The 20,778-nt window shown below is 45.0% G+C and overlaps 1 protein-coding gene across 1 annotated transcript; it reads left to right on the top strand.

Annotated features, from left to right (window-relative positions):
* Positions 1 to 728: 728 nt before the first annotated feature.
* Positions 729 to 20,217, top strand: LOC129843025 (L-threonine 3-dehydrogenase, mitochondrial-like). Its single transcript, XM_055911754.1, has 9 exons — positions 729 to 881; positions 8,083 to 8,279; positions 9,202 to 9,244; positions 9,595 to 9,665; positions 14,679 to 14,828; positions 14,950 to 15,122; positions 15,369 to 15,459; positions 16,584 to 16,853; positions 18,464 to 20,217. Exons 2-9 carry the CDS (start codon positions 8,096 to 8,098, stop codon positions 18,601 to 18,603), a joined length of 1,122 nt encoding a protein of 373 aa, XP_055767729.1. The 5' UTR covers positions 729 to 881; positions 8,083 to 8,095; the 3' UTR covers positions 18,604 to 20,217.
* Positions 20,218 to 20,778: the final 561 nt, after the last annotated feature.

Genomic DNA, 20,778 nt, shown 5'->3' with positions numbered 1-20,778 from the left:
GCATCATAAAAGCAGATAGTATTTCAACCACATAAAATATGCATCAACGCCGAACTGAAATCATATCAGAAACACGTTGTGTCGTTTGACAGCTTTCTTTTGCCTTTACAACCGGTCAAACTGATGTCATTTGAACATTTTGCACAAACATTTTTACCGTTTTTTTTGTTGTTGTTGCGTTATTGTATTTTCCTCCCCTAAACATCTTTGCACCGTGAAAGATCACCGAGAACTTTACCGATGTCAACTAGATTTAAGCATTTATTCTATCGATCTATTACATTATTCTGTTGGGCAAGGGTTGATTTAGGGCAACATATAATGACAAAGGAGAAGCTGTATGTATCTAATTATGTATGTATCTAACAAAAAAGCCTTTTGTAAATGTCGAAATTTATCATCAGAAACTAAATCAGGCAACAACAGAAAAATCCTGCGTCCCCTGTAAAAAAAAAAATCCTTCTGCCGTCTTTGACTGTAGCCTATAGTGAATGTTCTATATTTACGGGTTAGGTTTGAGTGGGGCCTCAGATTTTCACATAGAGTCGTTGAGTCGGCGTGCTGGCTCAGTCAATATCCTGACAGAACACGCCAGGCACTGACGTCATGTGGGTGTGGTCTCAGCGCGGGCGTGGGACCGCACCTCCGAGGCTCCGCCAATCCGAGAGGAAACCGGCTTCTCTTGAACCCAGATGGCTTCGGCTGATATATAACGCCCGGGGCTGAGAGATAATTTATGAAAACGTACCAGCGTCGTATAGCTTTGTCTAGCTGACAGCGAATAGGACGGAGCAGCCGAACTTGAGGAGAAGCATACCTAACCAAAACGCAAAGAAACAAGGGACACTTCGAATTGTATAAAGATCCAGACTATTTATTTGGTGAGTAATTATTCATTTTAATGTATTAAGTTAAAGCAGATATGTTGTGTAAACTGAATTGATATTTTTTTTCTCAAATTTCTTGAAGCAAAATGTACAATTATATGGGATAACATTGAGTTTTTTTTATACTGATGCAAATTATGACTTATTTTAAGGACTTAATATAAATAACTATATTATAGAGACTGTCGCTTATTGTTATTATTTCTCGAAATCAGCAATCTACTAGAATTAAAACAACTCGATCGATTCAACTGTTGGCACACCTAACCTTCGCGCAAAAAAAAGTATCCTAATCAAATAACACAACATAGAGAAGAAGATATAACCCTACTGCTTGAAATTAAACCCTGCCAATGTGGTTTATAGCCTTTCCGTTACGTGGCCTCTACCCGGTCTTTGTTCGCTATAGAATTTTCCAATCAGTCCTAGGACACCGTTCATATGAACCAGGGTGAGGAGTTGGACCAAAGCCCGGCAGATGGCGATATTGAGTAGTTTCATCTTACCATCCGAAGGGAGTGCATGCAGCTGGCTTATACGTTTATCCCCCATGGACCAATTCCTTACATAAAACATTCTCCATTCAACTGCAAAGGCATCAATTTCTTCAACTCGATTTAATGGCGAGAAGACGTGAAAAATTACTGATTGGCTGAAAGTGACATGGAAACATCCAGGACCAGCATTACCTACTCTAGCATGGGGATGGTAAACGGTGTTTCATGAACAAAGTACACATTTTCCCTGTTTTATGTTTTCTTTGTTGTTGTTGCCTTCTCTCTTTTAAATAGAGTTAAGGAGGAAATTGACGCATCTGCAGCTTGTATAGCCGCCTGAATGCATTCATTCCCTTTGGACAGTGAGATGAAACGTCTCAATATTGCATATTAATATGTTACGTGTACACATCGATCTCAAACTACCTCGTACTCCTGCACATCGACTCGGGATCGCTACCATGTGTCTATAGCCAAGTTATCATTACTCATTGTGTATCTATTATTATTACGTGTTGTTACTTTTATATTATTTCTCTATTTTATTTCTCTATTTTATTTCTCTATTTTCTTTCTCTACATTGTTTAACTTGGCTCAAACGTTTTGGGTAGCCTTCCACAAGCTTCCCACAATAAGTTGGGTGAATTTTGGCCCATTCCTCCTGACAGAGCTGGTGTAACTGAGTCAGGTTTGTAGGCCTCCTTGCTCGCACACGCCTTTTCAGTTCTGCCCACAACTTTTCTATAGGATTGAGACCTTGACTTTGTGGTCCTGAAGCCATTTTGCCACAACTTTGGAAGTATGCTTGGGGTCATTGTCCATTTGAAAGACCCATTTGCGACCAAGCTTTAACTTCCTGACTAATGTCTTGAGATGTTGCTTCAATATATCCACATAATTTTCCTGCCTCATGATGCCATCTATTGTGTGAAGTGCACCAGTACCTCCTGCAGCAAAGCACCCCCACAACATGATGCTGCTACCCCTGTGCTTCACGGTTGGGATGGTGTTCTTCAGCTTGCAAGCCTCCCCATTTTTCCTCCAAGCATACAATGGCCATTATGGCCAAACAGTTCTATTTTTGTTTCATCAGACAAGAGGACATTTCTCCAAAAAGTACGATCTTTGTCCCCATGTGCAGTTGCAAACCGTAGTCTGGCTTTTTTATGGTGGTTTTGGTGCAGTGGCTTCTTCCTTGCTGAGCGGCCTTTCAGGTTATGTCGATATAGGACTCGTTTTACTGTGGATATAGATACTTTTGTACCTGTTTCCTCCAGCATCTTCACAAGGTCCTTTGCTGTTGTTCTGGGATTGATTTGCACTTTTCGCACCAAAGTACGTTCATCTCTAGGAGACAGAACGCGTCTCCTTCCTGAGCGGTATGACGGCTGCATGGTCCCATGGTGTTTATACTTGCGTACTATTGTTTGTACAGATGAACGTGGTACCTTCAGGCATTTGGAAATTGCTCTCAAGGATGAACCAGACTTGTGGAGGTCTACAATTTGTTTCTGAGGTCTTGGCTGAATTCTTTTGATTTTTCCATGATGTCAAGCAAAGAGGCACTGAGTTTGAAGGTAGGCCTTGAAATACATCCACAGGTACACCTCCAATTGACTCAAATTATGTCAATTAGCCTATCAGAAGCTTCTAAATCCATGACATCATTTTCTGGAATTTTTCCAAGCTGTTTAAAGGCCCAGTCAACTTAGTGTATGTAAACTTCTGACCCACTGGAAGTGAGTGAAACAATCTGTCTGTAAACAATTGTTGGAAAAATTACTTGTGTCATGCACAAAGTAGATGTCCTAACCGACTTACCAAACCTATAGATTGTTAACAAGAAATCTGTAGAGTGGTTGAATAAACGAGTTTTAATGACTCCGACCTAAGTGTATGTAAACTTCCGACTTCAACTGTAGCCAGTCCTTGGCCGGGCTGAGCCTTAGCCTATAGGAATGCTGTGTTTACATAGCCAGTCCTTGGCTGGGTTGGGCCTTAGCCTATAGGAATGCTGTGTTTATGTAGCCAGTCCTTGGCTGGGTTGGGCCTTAGCCTATAGGAATGCTATGTTTATGTAGCCAGTCCTTGGCTGGGTTGGGCCTTAGCCTATAGGAATGCTATGTTTATGTAGCCAGTCCTTGGCTGGGTTGGGCCTTAGCCTATAGGAATGCTGTGTTTACATAGCCAGTCCTTGGCTGGGTTGGGCCTTAGCCTATAGGAAGGCTGTGTTTATGTAGCCAGTCCTTGGCTGGGTTGGGCCTTAGCCTATAGGAAGGCTGTGTTTATGTAGCCAGTCCTTGGCTCAACATGTTCTCAGGGCATTTCGTAATATTCTGTACGTAAATCTTTAGTTTATAATTACATTTTGTATGGTAGGACTATGTATTCATTTGTAAATATCTGTCATCCTTTCCTTATGATATGTTATGAATTACAAGCCGTATGATATGTTACGAATTTCCAATTCGTAAAATATGTTACAAATTGCAATTTGTACCGTATATTTACGAATTTTCTAAATGTACAAATGGTACGAATTTGCAAAACGTTTAATATGTTATGAATTCCGATTTGTTGTGGCTAATGTTAGATAGATGGCTTAAGCTAACGTTAGCCTAGCACTAGGGGTTCATGTTAGGGTTTAGGTTAGGGGGAAGCCAACATGGTAAGTAGTTAAATAGCTAAAATGCTGACGTTGTCCGTGATGAGATTTGAACACACAACCCTTTTGGGTTGCTAGATGTTCTCATTGTCTCAATGTGTTAGGCTTGGCTCAACAGATGGAGATGGATGAGGGCGCTAATTTACCTGAAAGAGGTATTTTCATTCAGTGAGTAAAATGAATATCAAGGACAATTTATTATGTTGCACTTGCAACTGTAGGGGAAATGAGACCAATCACTACATGGCTATATGTTTGAATGTTCTTGGCAGACGCAGACCAAATGAACAGTGTTTATTGAATTAGACAAATTAGACTAGGCCTACTTGGATAGAGTTAGATACATTACAAAGTAAATGGCAGTTATTACTGGATCTGCCGTGGGTCTATCTGACCGAGTTAGGCCTATGTGTAATACAGTGTTATTTCAGGGCTGTTACAGTGCCAACTGTACATCAGACTACAAGCCATAGTCCTACGGATTAAAAAAAAGTTACATCTGGATTATTTTACATTTCAAGTGAGGTCTGAGAGGGGAACAGAAAAACCTAGTGCCCTAAACCTAGTGCCCTAAACCTAGTGCCCTAAACCTAGTGTCCTAAACCTAGTGCCCTAAACCTAGTGCCCTAAACCTAGTGCCCTAAACCTAGTGTCCTAAACCTAGTGCCCTAAACCTAGTGCCCTAAACCTAGTGCCCTAAACCTAGTGTCCTAAACCTAGTGCCCTAAACCTAGTGCCCTAAACCTAGTGTCCTAAACCTAGTGCCCTAAACCTAGTGCCCTAAACCGTTTCCTCTATGTCTCTTAACCCACTGGGCAAATCTGGTTTAATCAACTTTGCAATGTCATTTCAACAACAACAATCTATTGAATCGTTGAATCAATCTTGAAAATTAATTGGAGGGGAATTTCTTGTTTTTTTGTAACCTAAATCCAGTTACATGGTGACATGTTTTGTTGATTTCACGTTAGTAATTTGCATAGTGGAGTATTTTGTTTAGACATGTAGCTAGCTAGCTAAACAATGAACCATAATCCCAACTCATAACGTTTCTACCCTGCATGAATCTGCAGGTAGCTAAGCAACCAGGTTCAATGTTAGCTAGCTAACATTAGGCTATAACTAGCAATACAAATGGCTCTGAGATACGAATAATATTACTACACAGATCATACACGTAATGTTAGCTAGCTAGACAGACAGCTAACGTTAGCTAGCTAGCTAACAGTACACTTTAACTTGAAATGAAAACGGCTTTCTGACAAAATTAGAAACGTGTAATATCTGAAAATTTAGCTTGCTAGGATGTGAGCTCATCATAGCGGGATGAGAGCTCGTCATAGCGGGACGAGAGCTCATCATAGCGGGACGAGAGCTCATCATAGTGGGACGAGAGCTTATCATAGCGGGACGAGAGCCCGTCATAGCGGGATGAGAGCTCGTCATAGCGGGACGAGAGCTCATCATAGCGGGACGAGAGCTCGTCATAGCGGGACGAGAGCTCGTCATAGCGGGACGAGAGCTCGTCATAGCGGGACGAGAGCTCGTCATAGCGGGACGAGAGCTCGTCATAGCGGGACGAGAGCTCGTCATAGCGGGACGAGAGCTCATCATAGCGGGACGAGAGCTCGTCATAGCGGGACGAGAGCTCGTCATAGCGGGACGAGAGCTCGTCATAGCGGGACGAGAGCTCGTCATAGCGGGACGAGAGCTCGTCATAGCGGGAGGAGAGCTCATCATAGCGGGATGAGAGCTCATCATAGCGGGACGAGAGCTCATCATAGCGGGACGAGAGCTCGTCATAGCGGGACGAGAGCTCATCATAGCGGGACGAGAGCTCATCATAGCGGGAGGAGAGCTCATCATAGCGGGATGAGAGCTCGTCATAGCGGGACGAGAGCCCCAGTCCTTGGCTGGGTTGGGCCATGCAAAATCCTAGAGGAAAACCGGGTTCAGTCTGCTTTCCACCAGACACTGGGAGATGAATTCACCTTTCAGCAGGACAATAAGTTAACCCCCCTAAGGTCCATGTCTGCACCCCCCGCGGAAATCTAAATACCATTTTAAAAAATCCCCAGCAAAATCCGTCAGTTTATGCTAGAGATATCTGGAGGTTTTTGCATTGGATGCATCACAATCCACCTCATCCGCTGATGTCGCACTTCCGCATCTGCTGTGACAGAGCTAGAGCGATGTTAGTCAGACCATGAGACATGCCGAAATTGTGCCTTCTCACAAGTAGTGCACTATATAGGGAATAGGGCTCTGGTCTAAAGTAGTGCACTACATAGGGAATAGGGCTCTGGTCTAAAGTAGTGCACTACATAGGGAATAGGGCTCTGGTTTAAAGTAGTGCACTACATAGGGAATAGGGCTCTGGTCTAAAGTAGTGCACTACATAGGGAATAGGGCTCTGGTCTAAAGTAGTGCACTACATAGGGAATAGGGCTCTGGTCTAAAGTAGTGCACTACATAGGGAATAGGGCTCTGGTCTAAAGTAGTGCACTACATAGGGAATAGGGCTCTGGTCTAAAGTAGTGCACTACATAGGGAATAGGGCTCTGGTCTAAAGTAGTGCACTACATAGGGAATAGGGTTCTGGTCTAAAGTAGTGCACTACATAGGGAATAGGGCTCTGGTCTAAAGTAGTGCACTATATAGGGAATAGGACTCTGGTATAAAGTAGTGCACTATATAGGGGATAGGGCTCTGGTCTAAAGTAGTGCACTACATAGGGAATAGGGCTCTGGTCTAAAGTAGTGCACTACATAGGGAATAGGGCTCTGGTCTAAAGTAGTGCACTATATAGGGAATAGGGCTCTGGTCTAAAGTAGTGCACTACATAGGGAATAGCAGGGTGCCATTTGGGACAAAGCCTGTGGCTAAACTAAATTATGCCACGACTGCTGAGCAAGCACAGTGTACGCTTTCTCCTTCCAGTCCTGGTAGAGGTCCATTTCTTTCCACATATCTCTTTCACAGTTTTGTGTGCGTCCCCGGGCATGTCCCGTGTTGGTTTTGGCACGGCAAACTCACGTTGCTTAGTACAGTTTGTCTCTGTCGTGAGACTGCGGCACTTCTGCTGACTAACTGGCATTTGGCCGCCCAAGTATGACAACATGTCCTGTACCTAGACATAGTCAATCTGGCAGGACCAACCTCGTAGTGAACAAAATGAAATGGAGTTTCTCAAATTGTATTTTATGACAGACATTCCTCTAGTGTAAAGTATTCTGATTTCTTGTGTCCTTCCTTCTCCCCCCCCCCTTCTGTTGACATATTTTTATTTCACTTTTATTTATTCTGCCCAATGCTTTATTTATTCTGCCCAATACTTTATTTATTCAGCCCAATACCTTATTTATTCAGCCCAATACCTTATTTATTCAACCCAATACTTTATTTATTCAGCCCAATACTTTATTTATTCAGCCCAATACTTTATTTATTCAGCCCAATACTTTATTTATTCAGCCCAATACCTTATTTATTCAGCCCAATACCTTATTTATTCAACCCAATACCTTATTTATTCAACCCAATACTTCATTTATTCAGCCCAATACCTTATTGATTCAGCCCAATACTTAATTTATTCATTCCAATACTTTATTTATTCAGCCCAATACTTCATTTATTCATCCCAATACCTTATTTATTCAGCCCAATACTTTATTTATTCAACCCAATACCTTATTTATTCAGCCCAATACCTTATTTATTCAACCCAATACTTTATTTATTCAGCCCAATACATTATTTATTCAGCCCAATACTTTATTTATTCAACCCAATACCTTGTTCATTCAACCCAATACCTTATTTATTCATTGATGGTGCATCAATGCATCTGATTGATGAGCCAATATGTTTTAATTGTATCTGTTGCTAGCAAATAAACACATGTATTATAGGTAATGTATTCTGAACCTTGAGTTTGAGTCCTTGACATCTGAAGCATTCTACTTAGTTGTAAAGTATTCAGGTGAGTGGGGTCCTTACAATGCCCCCCCCCCCATCCTCCTCCTTTAGGTGACTTGTCAAGATGCCTGTTATTAGAACTCTCAGCAAGGTGGCTAAGCAAGCCCTCCTGAACCCAGGATGTGGCTGTCAGCCAATCACAGTGGCCGTACGGACCATCAGCTTCTCGCCCCGCCAGGTCACCTCGGACGCCAGCTTCCACTCCGTGTCCTTCTCCGAGACAGACCACCCCAAGGTGCTCATCACAGGTAAGACCAATCAATGAATCACCCAGTTAAGACCCCACGAGAGATCACCTAGAGGAAGAAACATGACACATTAGAATCTCTTATTAATGATTCGAATAAGCATCTTTCTCTAACGACTCTCAAGCTCGCTGTAGTCTGTTGGGAAGAACCTCAATAACACAATCTCTCTGTAAAGAAGATGAGCTTTGTCTAAACTGAACATTAACATTCTCAAGCAACAGACAGGGCATAGCTCTAGTTGTGGGAAGCGAACCTTAATTACACAACCCCACAACCTAACACAATAGGACCTCTATCTATGGTTTATCTGAGTAAAGAAGCGTTTGTCTAACTTCACCTAAACGAGGCTCCCAAGCAACAGATAGCTATATTGACGAAGAGGTTGTTTGGTTGTGTGAAGGGAACATCACAGTGATCAAAGCAGGACCAGGATGAGAGAACCGAACAGCTGCAGGTGTGAAGCTAGGGCCTCTCCTTCTCCGATATAGCTTCCCCTACGCCTGACGTAACCTGACTTAACCTGACGTTTCCTGATCTCCACGGCAACCCTGTCGCCATGTTGCTGACCTGTACCGATAACGTCTCTAATGTCTTCTAATAATAATATGGTTTGTCCTTTGTCTCTGTCTTTCTGTTACTGTCTCTCTCTCTCTCTCTCTCTCTCTCTCTCTCTCTGTCTCTGTCTCGCTCTCTCTGTCTCTCTGTCTCTCTCTCTCTCTCTCTCTGTCTCTCTCTGTATCTCCCCCCCTCTCTCTCCCTCCCTCTGTCTCTCTCTCTCTGTCTCTCTCTCTCCCTCCCTCTGTCTCTCTCTCTCTGTCTCTCTCTCTCCCTCCCTCTGTCTCTCTCTCTCTGTCTCTCTCTCTCTCTCTCTCTCTCTCTCTCTCTCTCTCTCTCTCTCTCTCTCTCTCTCTCTCTCTCTCAGGCGGCCTTGGACAGTTGGGGGTAGGGCTGGCTAAAAGGTTGAGGTAAGACCATTACAGTGTTCTGTAATAGCGTATACTTGCCTTTCTACAAGTGTTGCTGTTTAACAGTATATACATATGGTATACATTCATTTAGGATCATATTTGGATGCTTATTATTAGTACTTAATCTAGGTCCCACTTAAAACAAACTACAACTCATAAAGCCTTTGCATAGCATACATAAAGCCTTTGCATAGCATACATAAAGCCTTTGCATAGCATACATAAAGCCTTCGTAGCACTTTGATAACCCAGTGAACGTAGCCTTTAGGAGGGAATGTTTTAGTCAAGCTTCCTCATCCTTCTTCTTCTTCTTCTTGTGTTTTTCAATGTAACTTCCTGTTTCACAGGAAGCGGTTTGGAAACAACAACGTGATCCTGTCAGATATCAGGAAGCCTCCGAGCCACGTTTTCCACAGCGGTGAGGGATACACAACATGGCAACACGTGTCATACACAGTTTCAAGCATCTGCTGATCTAGGATCAGTTTTGCCCTTTAGATCACAGTGAATAACCAAGATGTCATGGACAGAGGAGACCTGATCCTAGATCAGCACTCCTACTCTGAGACACTTGGAGTATTACTCCGTTGGTCTGCTGTGAATACGGCGTGACGTCTGTGAGGTGAGACGACAGGCACGGTGAATGCACCAATTTGTAAGTCGCTCTGGACAAGAGCGTCTGCTAAATGACTTAAATGTAAATGTAATGAAGTAGGCTGGTGGAGCCACCTTGGTTTACTGTGCTACTGAAGTCGACTGGTCTTATCTGTCTACCCATCTGGCTGTATTTGCATCACACTGGGTTGACGTCGGACTAGGTTGTTCATTCACCAGACTGTGTAAATATTCTGTTTGCGTCTGATCAGCTCAAAAAGCTAACGGGCTAAATTACGTCGTTACTAGGGCTGTTGCGGTGACCGTATCTCCAGGTCACGAGTCACGAAGGCAGTCAAATTCCACGTGACCGTTTGTTCAATAACTAGGCTTCTCTGAGCTCTGATGCTGCTGATGGCCATTAGTAGCCTACCTAACTTGCTAATTGCCTGGTACTCTGCACTCTACTGTCCCTCTAATCACTCTGACATCAATGTAAATGTATTTGAAAATCAAATTTAAACACTTCATGAGAGCCCATGATGTCACGGCAGCCTTCCCTCTCTTCACTGAAAGAGGGTGAAACAGGGATCGGACCAACACGCAGCGTAGCCAGTGCTCAACATGTTTAATTAAACAAAAAACAGTGAACACTTACAACGAACAAAAAATAACAAAGTGTGGCAAACCGAAACAGTCCTATCTGGTGCAGAACACAAACACAGAGACAGGAAACAACCACCCACAATCCCCAACACAAAACAAGCCACCTATATATGATTCTCAATCAGGGACAACGATTGACAGCTGCCTCTGATTGAGAACCATATTAGGCTGAACACAGAAACAGACAAACTAGACACACAACATAGAATGCCCACCCCAACTCACGCCCTGACCATACTAAACACATACAAAAACAAGGGAAAACAGGTCAGGAACGTGACACATGAGCTCATGTTGCATAACATTTCAATATCAAATGTATTTATAAAGCCCTTCTTACGTCAGCTGATATCTCAAAGTGCTGTACAGAAACCCAGCCTAAAACCCCAAACAGCAATCAATGCAGGTGTAGAAGCACGGTGGCTAGGAAAAACTCCCTAGAAAGGTCAAAACCTAGGAAGACACCTAGAGAGGAACCAGGCTATGAGGGGTGGCCAGTCCTCTTCTGGCTGTGCCGGGTGGAGATTATAACAGAACATGGCCAAGATGTTCAAATGTTCATAAATTACCAGCATGGTCAAATAATAATAATCACAGTAGTTGTCGAAGGTGCAACAAGTCAGCACCTCAGGAGTAAATGTCAGTTGGCTTTTCATAAACGATCATTAAGAGTATCTCTACCGCTCCTGCTGTCTCTAGAGAGTTGAAAACAGCAGGTCTGGGACAGGTAGCACGTCCGGTGAACAGGTCAGGGTTCCATAGCCGCAGGCAGAACAGTTGAAACTGGAGCAGCAGCACGGCCAGGTGGACTGGGAACATTTACACTCTGGGGACAGTCCTGAGGCATGGTCCTAGGGCTCAGGTCCTCCGAGAGAGAGAAAGAAAGAAAGAAAGAGAGAATTAGAGAGAGCATACTTAAATTCACACAGGACACTGGATAAGACAGGAGAAGTACTCCAGATATAACCAACTGACCCTAGCCCCCCGACACATAAACTACTGCAGCATAAATACTGGAGGCTGAGACAGGAGGGGTCAAGAGACACTGTGGCCCCATCCGATGATACCCCTGGACAGGGCCAAACAGGCAGGATATAACCCCACCAACTTTGCCAAAGCACAGCCCCCACACCACTAGAGGGATACCTTCAACCTCCAACTTACCATCCTGAGACAAGGCCGAGTATAGCCCACAAAGATCTCCGCCACGGCACAACCCAAGGGAGGGCGCCAACCCAGACAGGAAGATCACGTCAATAGGCTATGCAATTGCGCTATAAAACAGTGTGATGGCCTCTATTAAAAAGAGGAGGATCCCATCAGCTTTTCCTAATATTAAGCACATTGCTTATGTTTACAACAGGAGTATAGCCTACCTGGCTGGCATGAAAATAAATCAGTTTCCTGTTTCGTTACAGGTGCATGATAATGGTCCATTCTAAATAAAAACAAATTTCACACATATATTATTATATGTGAAGACAAGATTAAGATCAATAATAGTCTGATGGGTGACAATATTAGCCTATCACTTGTGAATGATATATTATCACGTGTGAATGATACCCAGAATAAGAAATAAGGCCTTTTTTTTCTCGACTTTTTCGAATTATCGTTGCACACCTCATGTAGCCTAGCCCATAGGCCTATATGTTTTAATAAGATTTGTATCACACCTAAAGTGGCCAAATAACTTCTTAAAATTAAGCACATTAATCCGCTTTACAAGGGGTGTAGAGCCATCTGGCAGATATTAGCAGCACGGAAGTTTCAAGTTTGGGGAGAGATCATTTTCACCATCAAAAATGCACCTTTTATAATAAAACCATGACATGCATAAGTGCATTTGCGGTCACTTTTGATAATGGTGTTTTCCGCTAATGAAACATTAGCGCTTAAAACATTCTACCATGTACCTACTTCTACATACTGCTATGTGAGCATTGCAGCGCTTATAATGTGAAGATGTAACCTAATAGTTGATCAACATTTTAAGCTAAACATTTTGATCTGTTGCGTCAGCCACATTGCGTATTTTTTAATTTTTTTGTCTGTACGCTACTTATATTTATTGTTTAGTTCCGTGTTTGTTTATTTACTAAATTCACTCCCTGTACTTGCTTCCTGTTGATTAGCGAACACGTTACAGAATAACGCCTCACCAAAGGGAAGCAACGGGTTTTTTCTTTTTTTTTACTGGTGACATCGGGTCCATGGGCCGCTGCCGAAGCAACCAGGGATGCCTCAGCTGGCTCGTCAAGCTTCCATGCCTCAGCTGGCTTGATAGGTTCACAAGCCTTGGCTGGCTCGTCAGGCTTCCAAGCCTCAACAGGTTCATCAGGTTCTCAAGCCTCATCCAGCACGACTGGTTCCCACGCCTCAGCTGGATCTACTAGTTCTCGCGCCTCAGCAGGGACGACCAGCCTGCTCCTGGTCCTCGGGACCAACCCTCTGGTTGGTGTCCTGCGGCTGGAACCGCGCGTCAGGGAGGTGGTGCTGTCAAGTCTACTTCCGCTCCTGGTCCTCGGGACCAACCCTCTGGTCGGTGTCCTGCGGCTGGAGCCACGCGTCAGGGAGGTGGTGCTGTCAAGTCTACTTCTGGTCCTCGGGACCGTCCCTCTGGTCGGTGTCCTGCGGCTGGAGCCACGCGTCAGGGAGGTGGTGCTGTCAAGTCTACTTCTGGTCCTCGGGACCGTCCCTCTGGCCGGTGTCCTGCGGCTGGAGCCACGCGTCAGGGAGGTGGTGCTGTCAAGTCTACTTCTGGTCCTCGGGACCGTCCCTCTGGTCAGTGTCCTGCGGCTGGAGCCACGCGTCAGGGAGGTGGTGCTGTCAAGTCTACTTCCGCTCCTGGTCCTCGGGACCGTCCCTCTGGTTGGTGTCCTGCGGCTGGAACCGCGTGTCAGGGAGGTGGTGCTGTCAAGTCTACTTCCGCTCCTGGTCCTCGGGACTGTCCCTCTGGTTGGTGTCCTGCGGCTGGAGCCACGTGTCAGGCATGGGGTACTGTCACGTCCACTCCCTCTCCGGCGCTCCTTGTCGGCAGTTTTTCATTATTACGCACACCTATCACCATCGTTACATGCACCTGCACCTCACGAGACTCACCTGGACTCCATCACCTCCTTGACTTCCTCCCCTATGTCTGTCACTCCCTTTGGTTCTTTCCTCAGCCGTTATTGACTCTGGTTATATGTTTCATGTCTGTATGCTACTTATGTTTCTTATTTTGTTCCGTGTTCATTTATTTACTAAATTCACTCCCTGTACTTGCTTCCCGTTTATTAGCGTACACGTTACATCATGCTTTTTTAGACCTGTCTAAAATAAATCATGTATTTATTGTGGAGGTGTAGACTATATTACATGGATTTATTAGACTTTTTAAATGTAGATGTTCCAAAGGTCTTCATCAGTGGCTTGTAGTCTGAGTGGAAGCCAAGAGATGCTAAATGTGTTTATGTTAATTAACGGTTAATTACCGTGAGACCGACCAGTTATTTGCTTGACAATCACCGACTGACTTCCTGACCACCACAGCCCTAATCGTTACAACCAGGAAGGAAGCATTATCCCGATTCCCGTTTGGCTAACGTTACATTTATTAATTCAGTTAGTTCAGGAGAATGTAAACTTATCCATAGTTTGCTTTAAAATGTCTGAAACGTTAATAGAAAAGAGATCTGGAGGGTCCGTAGTTAAAACAGCGAATGATTTGGTTAGTTGTGATATTGATCCTTGTGAAAAGCTTGTGGTACAGAACATCACCAGGAAGTGAATGTATTTTGAACGGTTCATGAATGATGATTGGCTGGTCAAAACTGTCAACTATAATGCATGATGAATGGTGATTGGCTGATCAAAACTGTCTTCTACAATGCCCGATGAATGGTGATTGGCTGGTCAAAACTGTCTACTACAATGCTTGATGAATGGTGATTGGTTAGTCAATAACCTGTAATGAACTGTCTGCTACAATGACTGATGCAGGGCCAGCTAATACTAAGTCTATAGGAATTGTCCAGAGCACTGTTTAACCAATCATTATCAAGAGTGCTATTAGTAATTCTCATCCAAAATCCAGAAGACATTACAATTATACTAGGGGCTTTTAGTGAGACCACTTTTCTTTATATTGATGCTTGTTGTTTCTATGGTGCTTCCTGTTTCTCCTCAGGCCCCTTCATCTACTCTGACATCCTGGACTATAAGAACCTGCGTGAGATTGTGGTGAATAACCGCATCACGTGGTTGGTCCATTACAGCGCCCTGCTCAGCGCCGTGGGAGAGGCCAACGTATCGCTGGCTCGCGACGTCAACATCACTGGTGAGCAATGGAGAAACCGTCATCTTGGCTCAGCCTAGATCCTTGCCACACCAAAGCTTCCTTTTACCCTGGCCTTGGGGAGGTTCCCAGAGAGAGTAACTGTGAACTTCCTGTTCCTCAGGACTCCACAACATCCTGGACATTGCAGCGGAGCACGGCCTGCGTCTGTTCGTCCCCAGCACCATCGGAGCCTTCGGGCCCACCTCGCCCCGGAACCCGACCCCTGACCTCTGTGTCCAGAGACCCAGGACCATCTATGGAGTGTCCAAGGTCCACGCAGAGCTCATGGGAGAGGTGAGATAAAGACACATGCTAGCAATACAGAATACAGAAGAAATGACCAATCAGCATTCAGCCTCAGCCCAGAACCAGTATCCCCTTTATTCCACATTTACATGTACCAGGAATTTGACCTGTTGAATTTGACCTTGTAAATCTGACCTGGGGAATTTGACCCCTTCAATCACCTGAAATCATTGGTCTGTAACGTGGCTATAAGTGAAACATCCTAACCCTTATTGCCCGTTTTCCCTCTAACAGTACTACCACCACCGCTATGGCCTTGACTTCCGCTGTCTGCGCTACCCAGGAATCATCTCTGCTGACTCACAGCCCGGAGGAGGAACGACAGGTGAGTTAGAGAGACACACACACCCTTCCCCCACACCCCCCCCCCCCTCCCCACACACACACCCCCTCCCCACACACACACACCCTCCCCACACACACACCAAAGCGGAACACCAGGCTCCTCACTGTCATAACTCTATTTGAGTCCACCTTCCTGACTTCAACGTGTCGTTGGGGGTTATCTAACGGGGACATGTTCTAGAACGTCTGCTTCCTGACTTCAACGTGTCGTTGGGGGTTATCTAACAGGGACATGTTCTAGAACGTCTGCTTCCTGACTTCAACGTGTCGTTGGGGGTTATCTAACGGGGACATGTTCTAGAACGTCTGCTTCCTGACGTCAACGTGTCGTTGGGGGTTATCTAAGGGGGACATGTTCGAGAACGTCTGCTTCCTGACGTCAACGTGTCGTTGGGGGTTATCTAACAGGGACATGTTCTAGAACGTCTGCTTCCTGACTTCTATGACAATACAGCCCTGAGTACCAGGCCATTAGGACCTGATGGAGGGACAATAGAGCCCTGAGTACCAGGCCATTAGGACCTGATGGAGAGACAATAGAGCCCTGAGTACCAGGCCATTAGGACCTGATGGAGGGACAATAGAGCCCTGAGTACCAGGCCATTAGGACCTGATGGAGGGACAATAGAGCCCAGAGTACCAGACCATTAGGACCTGATGGAGGGACAATAGAGCCCTGAGTACCAGGCCATTAGGACCTGATGGAGGGACAATAGAGCCCTGAGTACCAGGCCATTAGGACCTGATGGAGGGACAATAGAGCCCTGAGTACCAGACCATTAGGACCTGATGGAGGGACAATAGAGCCCTGAGTACCAGGCCATTAGGACCTGATGGAGGGACAATAGAGCCCTGAGTACCAGGCCATTAGGACCTGATGGAGGGACAATAGAGCCCTGAGTACCAGGCAGTTTTGGAGACACCTAGTTACCGTGACTCAACGGTCACGTGGAATTTGACTCGTGATTGTCGGTGTGGTGGTAATGTAGTCACTGCAACAGCCCAATCCTTAGTGTGTATACTCAAAAATAGATTGAAAGTCATCAATTACTATGATCATACCAAACCTATCTAAACCTCTCCTCCCCTCCTCCCTTTCTCCAGACTACGCGGTGGCCATATTCCACGACGCCGTCAAAACGGGGAAGTTTGAGTGTAACCTGAAGCCAGACACGAGGCTCCCCATGATGTACATCGACGACTGTCTGCGTGCCACCGTGGAGATGATGGAAGCGCCCGCAGACACCCTGTCCATGAGGACCTATAACATCAACGCCATGAGTTTCACCCCTGAAGAGCTGGCTCAGGAGGTCCAGAAACAGCTGCCGGACCTGGAGGTCAGCTACGACATCGATCAAGTCAGACAGGCCATCGGTAAGATCAAAACATTTAGTTGATTATTTATTCAGACTGGTTGGTTGGGTGGGTTGCAAAATTCCTAGGTTTTCCTGAAAACCCAGTTGAAGGATTCCCTCCTGATTCTGGCAATCATCCAACTGGGATTTCTGGGAATTTTGGTAAAAGTTACCCTAATACTGGTGGGTGATACCATTGAGATCAAAGATGGATGAACGAGGGAGACCTGTCTAAATGCACCACTGAAGGGTCTTTTCGAGATTCTCTTGAACTTCCAAGCATTAATATTTGAGTTGAATGTAGAAACTAACAACAAAAGTCTCATGTGACAATTTGACTAACTCTTTTACAGCCTTTAGATTAAGAAGACATTATATTAGCAGACGTTCTTACCCAGAGAGACTAGCAGACGCTCTTACCCAGAGAGACTAGCAGACGCTCTTACCCAGAGAGACTAGCAGACGCTCTTACCCAGAGAGACTAGCAGACGCTCTTACCCAGAGAGACTAGCAGACGCTCTTACCCAGAGAGACTAGCAGAAGCTCTTACCCAGAGAGACTAGCAGACGCTCTTACCCAGAGAGACTAGCAGACGCTCTTACCCAGAGAGACTAGCAGACGCTCTTACCCAGAGAGACTAGCAGACGCTCTTACCCAGAGAGACTAGCAGACGCTCTTACCCAGAGAGAATAGCAGACGTTCTTACCCAGAGAGACTAGCAGAAGCTCTTACCCAGAGAGACTAGCAGACGCTCTTACCCAGAGAGACTAGCAGACGCTCTTACCCAGAGAGACTAGCAGACGCTCTTACCCAGAGAGACTAGCAGACGCTCTTACCCAGAGAGACTAGCAGACGCTCTTACCCAGAGAGACTAGCAGACGTTCTTACCCAGAGAGACTAGCAGACGCTCTTACCCAGAGAGACTAGCAGACGCTCTTACCCAGAGAGACTAGCAGACGCTCTTACCCAGAGAGACTAGCAGACGCTCTTACCCAGAGAGACTAGCAGACGTTCTTACCCAGAGAGACTAGCAGAAGCTCTTACCCAGAGAGACTAGCAGACGCTCTTACCCAGAGAGACTAGCAGACGCTCTTACCCAGAGAGACTAGCAGACGCTCTTACCCAGAGAGTCTAGCAGACGCTCTTACCCAGAGAGACTTACAGTCTGTGAGTCATTTAGCTGACGCTCTGATGCAGAGAGACTTACAGTCAGTGCATTCTTAAGGAGCTAAGTGAGACGGACAACCACAGATGGTAAACAAACGTTTCCTCATTAACTAGCTGTCAGTGAAGTCAGTCAGTAATAGACATTCACATTATGACACGCCCCCGACAGTATGAACACGCCCTCAACATTATGGACACGCCCCCGACATTATGAACACGCCCCTGGCTTGATGGCCATGCCCCCAACATCATGAACACGCCCCCGACAATATGAACACGCCCCCGACAGTATGGACACGCCCCCAACATTATGAACACGCCCCTGGCATGATGGTCACGCCCCCAACAGTATGGACACTCCCCCCAACATTATGAACACGCCCCCGACATTATGAACACGCCCCCGACATTATGAACACGCCCCCAACAAAACGGATACTCTTCTCTTCTCTCCCTTTACAGCTGACAGCTGGCCAATGAATTTTGACGACTCTAACGCGCGAAATGACTGGGGCTGGAAACACGACTACGACCTCCCGGAGCTCGTCCAGACCATGCTCAACTACATCGGCTCAGACTCGCGCATCGCACAGGCCAACTGAGAGGCCAGCGGTGGCGTGCTGCTGGATGGCGTGCTGCTGGGTGGCGTGCTGCTGGGTAGCTTGCTGCTGGGGTGGCGTGCTGCTGGGTGGCGTGCTGCTGGGTGGCGTGCTGCTGGGTGGCGTGCTGCTGGGTGGCGTGCTGCTGGGTGGCGTGCTGCTGGGTGGCGTGCTGCTGGGTGGCGTGCTGCTGGGTGGCGTGCTGGAGCAGTGTTGTTTCTTTGTACATACTGTAAAAACTGTTGTTAGAGAGGAGACACATGGTCTATGAAGACTGTTGTTAGAGAGGAGACACATGGTCTATGAAGACTGTTGTTAGAGAGGAGACACATGGTCTATGAAGACTGTTGTTAGAGAGGAGGGAGACACATGGTCTATGAAGACTGTTGTTAGAGAGGAGGGAGACCTGTGGTCTGGAAATAGTCATTGTTTTCTCTCTCTCCTCACTTTGTCATTTGGAAGGGCTGTCTGTATTTCTCTGTCTGTCTCTGTATTTCTCCGTCTGTCTCCGTCTGTGTGGCAGAACAAGCTACTACAATGTGAAGGTTGGTTGCGCGAGAAATATCGGTTTGACTCCCCTCCTCTCGGAAAGGGGTTAGAACACAGTGTCTGTGAGACCATGTTTAGATGAAACGTCTCAGAGAGGTTGTCTTGCATGGCTATGAATTGTTCACTTCATTGTACCATTGTGACATTTTGAAGGCAAACAAACAAAGAATGTAGCATTGGTCAATCTGAAGTGCTTGAACCCTTCTTCTCTCTGTGGTGAGCTGATGTTCAAGGGTTACCTCTTTGTAAGGTTATTGTAAAGGGGTTAACGATTGTAGAATTGTTTTTGCTAAGAGCTGAGAATTCAGGTATCAAAGGGCCTAAATGTACGGCCATAATCACATTAAGTTAAAAGTTTTTAGATTATGAGTTTTACTAATATATAAGCATTGTAATTTGATGCAGTTTAGAGTAGGAGAGAACGATTGAAACTCTTTAAAATGTTTGATAAAAATCATTGAACAGTTGTAGCTCTGCGTGTGTGTTTTAATATCGACGTGTGGAGGCACACATCGAGTACCAACTCACATTTTTCTATTATTTTATGTTATTTCAGCTGGGGTTTTTTTCCCCCACTGATTCCATTCTTCTATGTATTCTGTCTGCTGGTGATAATTGACTGGGAATCATGTTGACTCAATGTGCTTCTTGCATTGCTTGTATGTAAAGTGTGAATGTTCCACTGGAACTTTTGGCTGCGTCTCAAATGGCATGCTATTCCCTAGATAGTGTCACCCTATTCCTTAAATATTCCCATATACACTATAAAAGAGAATAGGCTGCCATTTGAGATGTATCCTTTGACTGGTCAACTAGGGACCATAGTTTCCGTTAGTTCGTAAGTGACCTGTCAGGGATGTCCGTTTTCACTCCGTCTGTTCGTCAAAGGGGTCCATGTGGATGTTATTAATTAAAAAAGGGAAATAGTTTTGTGGTAGTTGTATGTTTTTTATTTTCAGATGCTATTGTTGTAAATGAATTCAATGCTTTCTGTGTGTAAGTCTGGGAAAGAAATGTATGTTCTTTCAATCACCGATCTGCTTTGTCATTAAAGTATCTCTTTCTGTATGTTTTTAATAGGACGTGTATTTGTCAGGAACCGTGTGCAACAGGCCATTGCACCATCTTTATATAGATAGTTCATTTTCATCTGTAGTCTCTGGGCAGAAAACAGTCAACATTAAAATATCCATACAATCCTACAGTATAAAGCACTGTTTTCCTCCTCGCTGTTACAATGTAAACGGTTTCTTGAATTTTCCTCCTCACTGTTGTGTATTAGGCCGTACTAGTAAAGCCATAGGAAAAGAAGGCCAACTTGTCTTACACTACTAGTGGGGTATTTAAAAGTTATAAAGCGTTCAATACAAAATGTCCTCTTGACCGCCGCACCTCTGGCCTTGAGGTTTGATGCATATTAAAATGTCTGTGAATTCATTACTTCGCTGCATCACTAGGCATTTATTTGATTAACATTTGAATGACAATTTGGAGAAAAAAAACACTGACTGGGTAGCTACTGCAGTAAACCTGAAGCTTAAGGAGGGGTTGGGTTGAACCAGTGATACTCTGTGAGATACATTGAGTCATGTACTCTGGCCAACAGTCATGACAGCTCCTGCCTGAGCC

The sequence above is a fragment of the Salvelinus fontinalis genome, unplaced genomic scaffold (genome assembly GCF_029448725.1).
Source record: "Salvelinus fontinalis isolate EN_2023a unplaced genomic scaffold, ASM2944872v1 scaffold_0089, whole genome shotgun sequence".
In the NCBI taxonomy this organism is placed as follows: domain Eukaryota; kingdom Metazoa; phylum Chordata; class Actinopteri; order Salmoniformes; family Salmonidae; genus Salvelinus; species Salvelinus fontinalis.
Note: the sequence above shows the minus strand (reverse complement) of the source record. Positions and strands in the feature narration are given on the sequence as shown.

Excerpts from the sequence above, each read along its gene's own strand:
- LOC129843025 (XM_055911754.1), top strand. The coding sequence starts at position 8,096 with ATGCCTGTTATTAGAACTCTCAGCAAGGTGGCTAAGCAAGCCCTCCTG. Across the intron at positions 9,245-9,594 it reads GGGCTGGCTAAAAGGTTGAG|GAAGCGGTTTGGAAACAACA; the intron begins GTAAGACCATTA and ends CCTGTTTCACAG. Across the intron at positions 15,460-16,583 it reads GCCCGGAGGAGGAACGACAG|ACTACGCGGTGGCCATATTC; the intron begins GTGAGTTAGAGA and ends CCCTTTCTCCAG.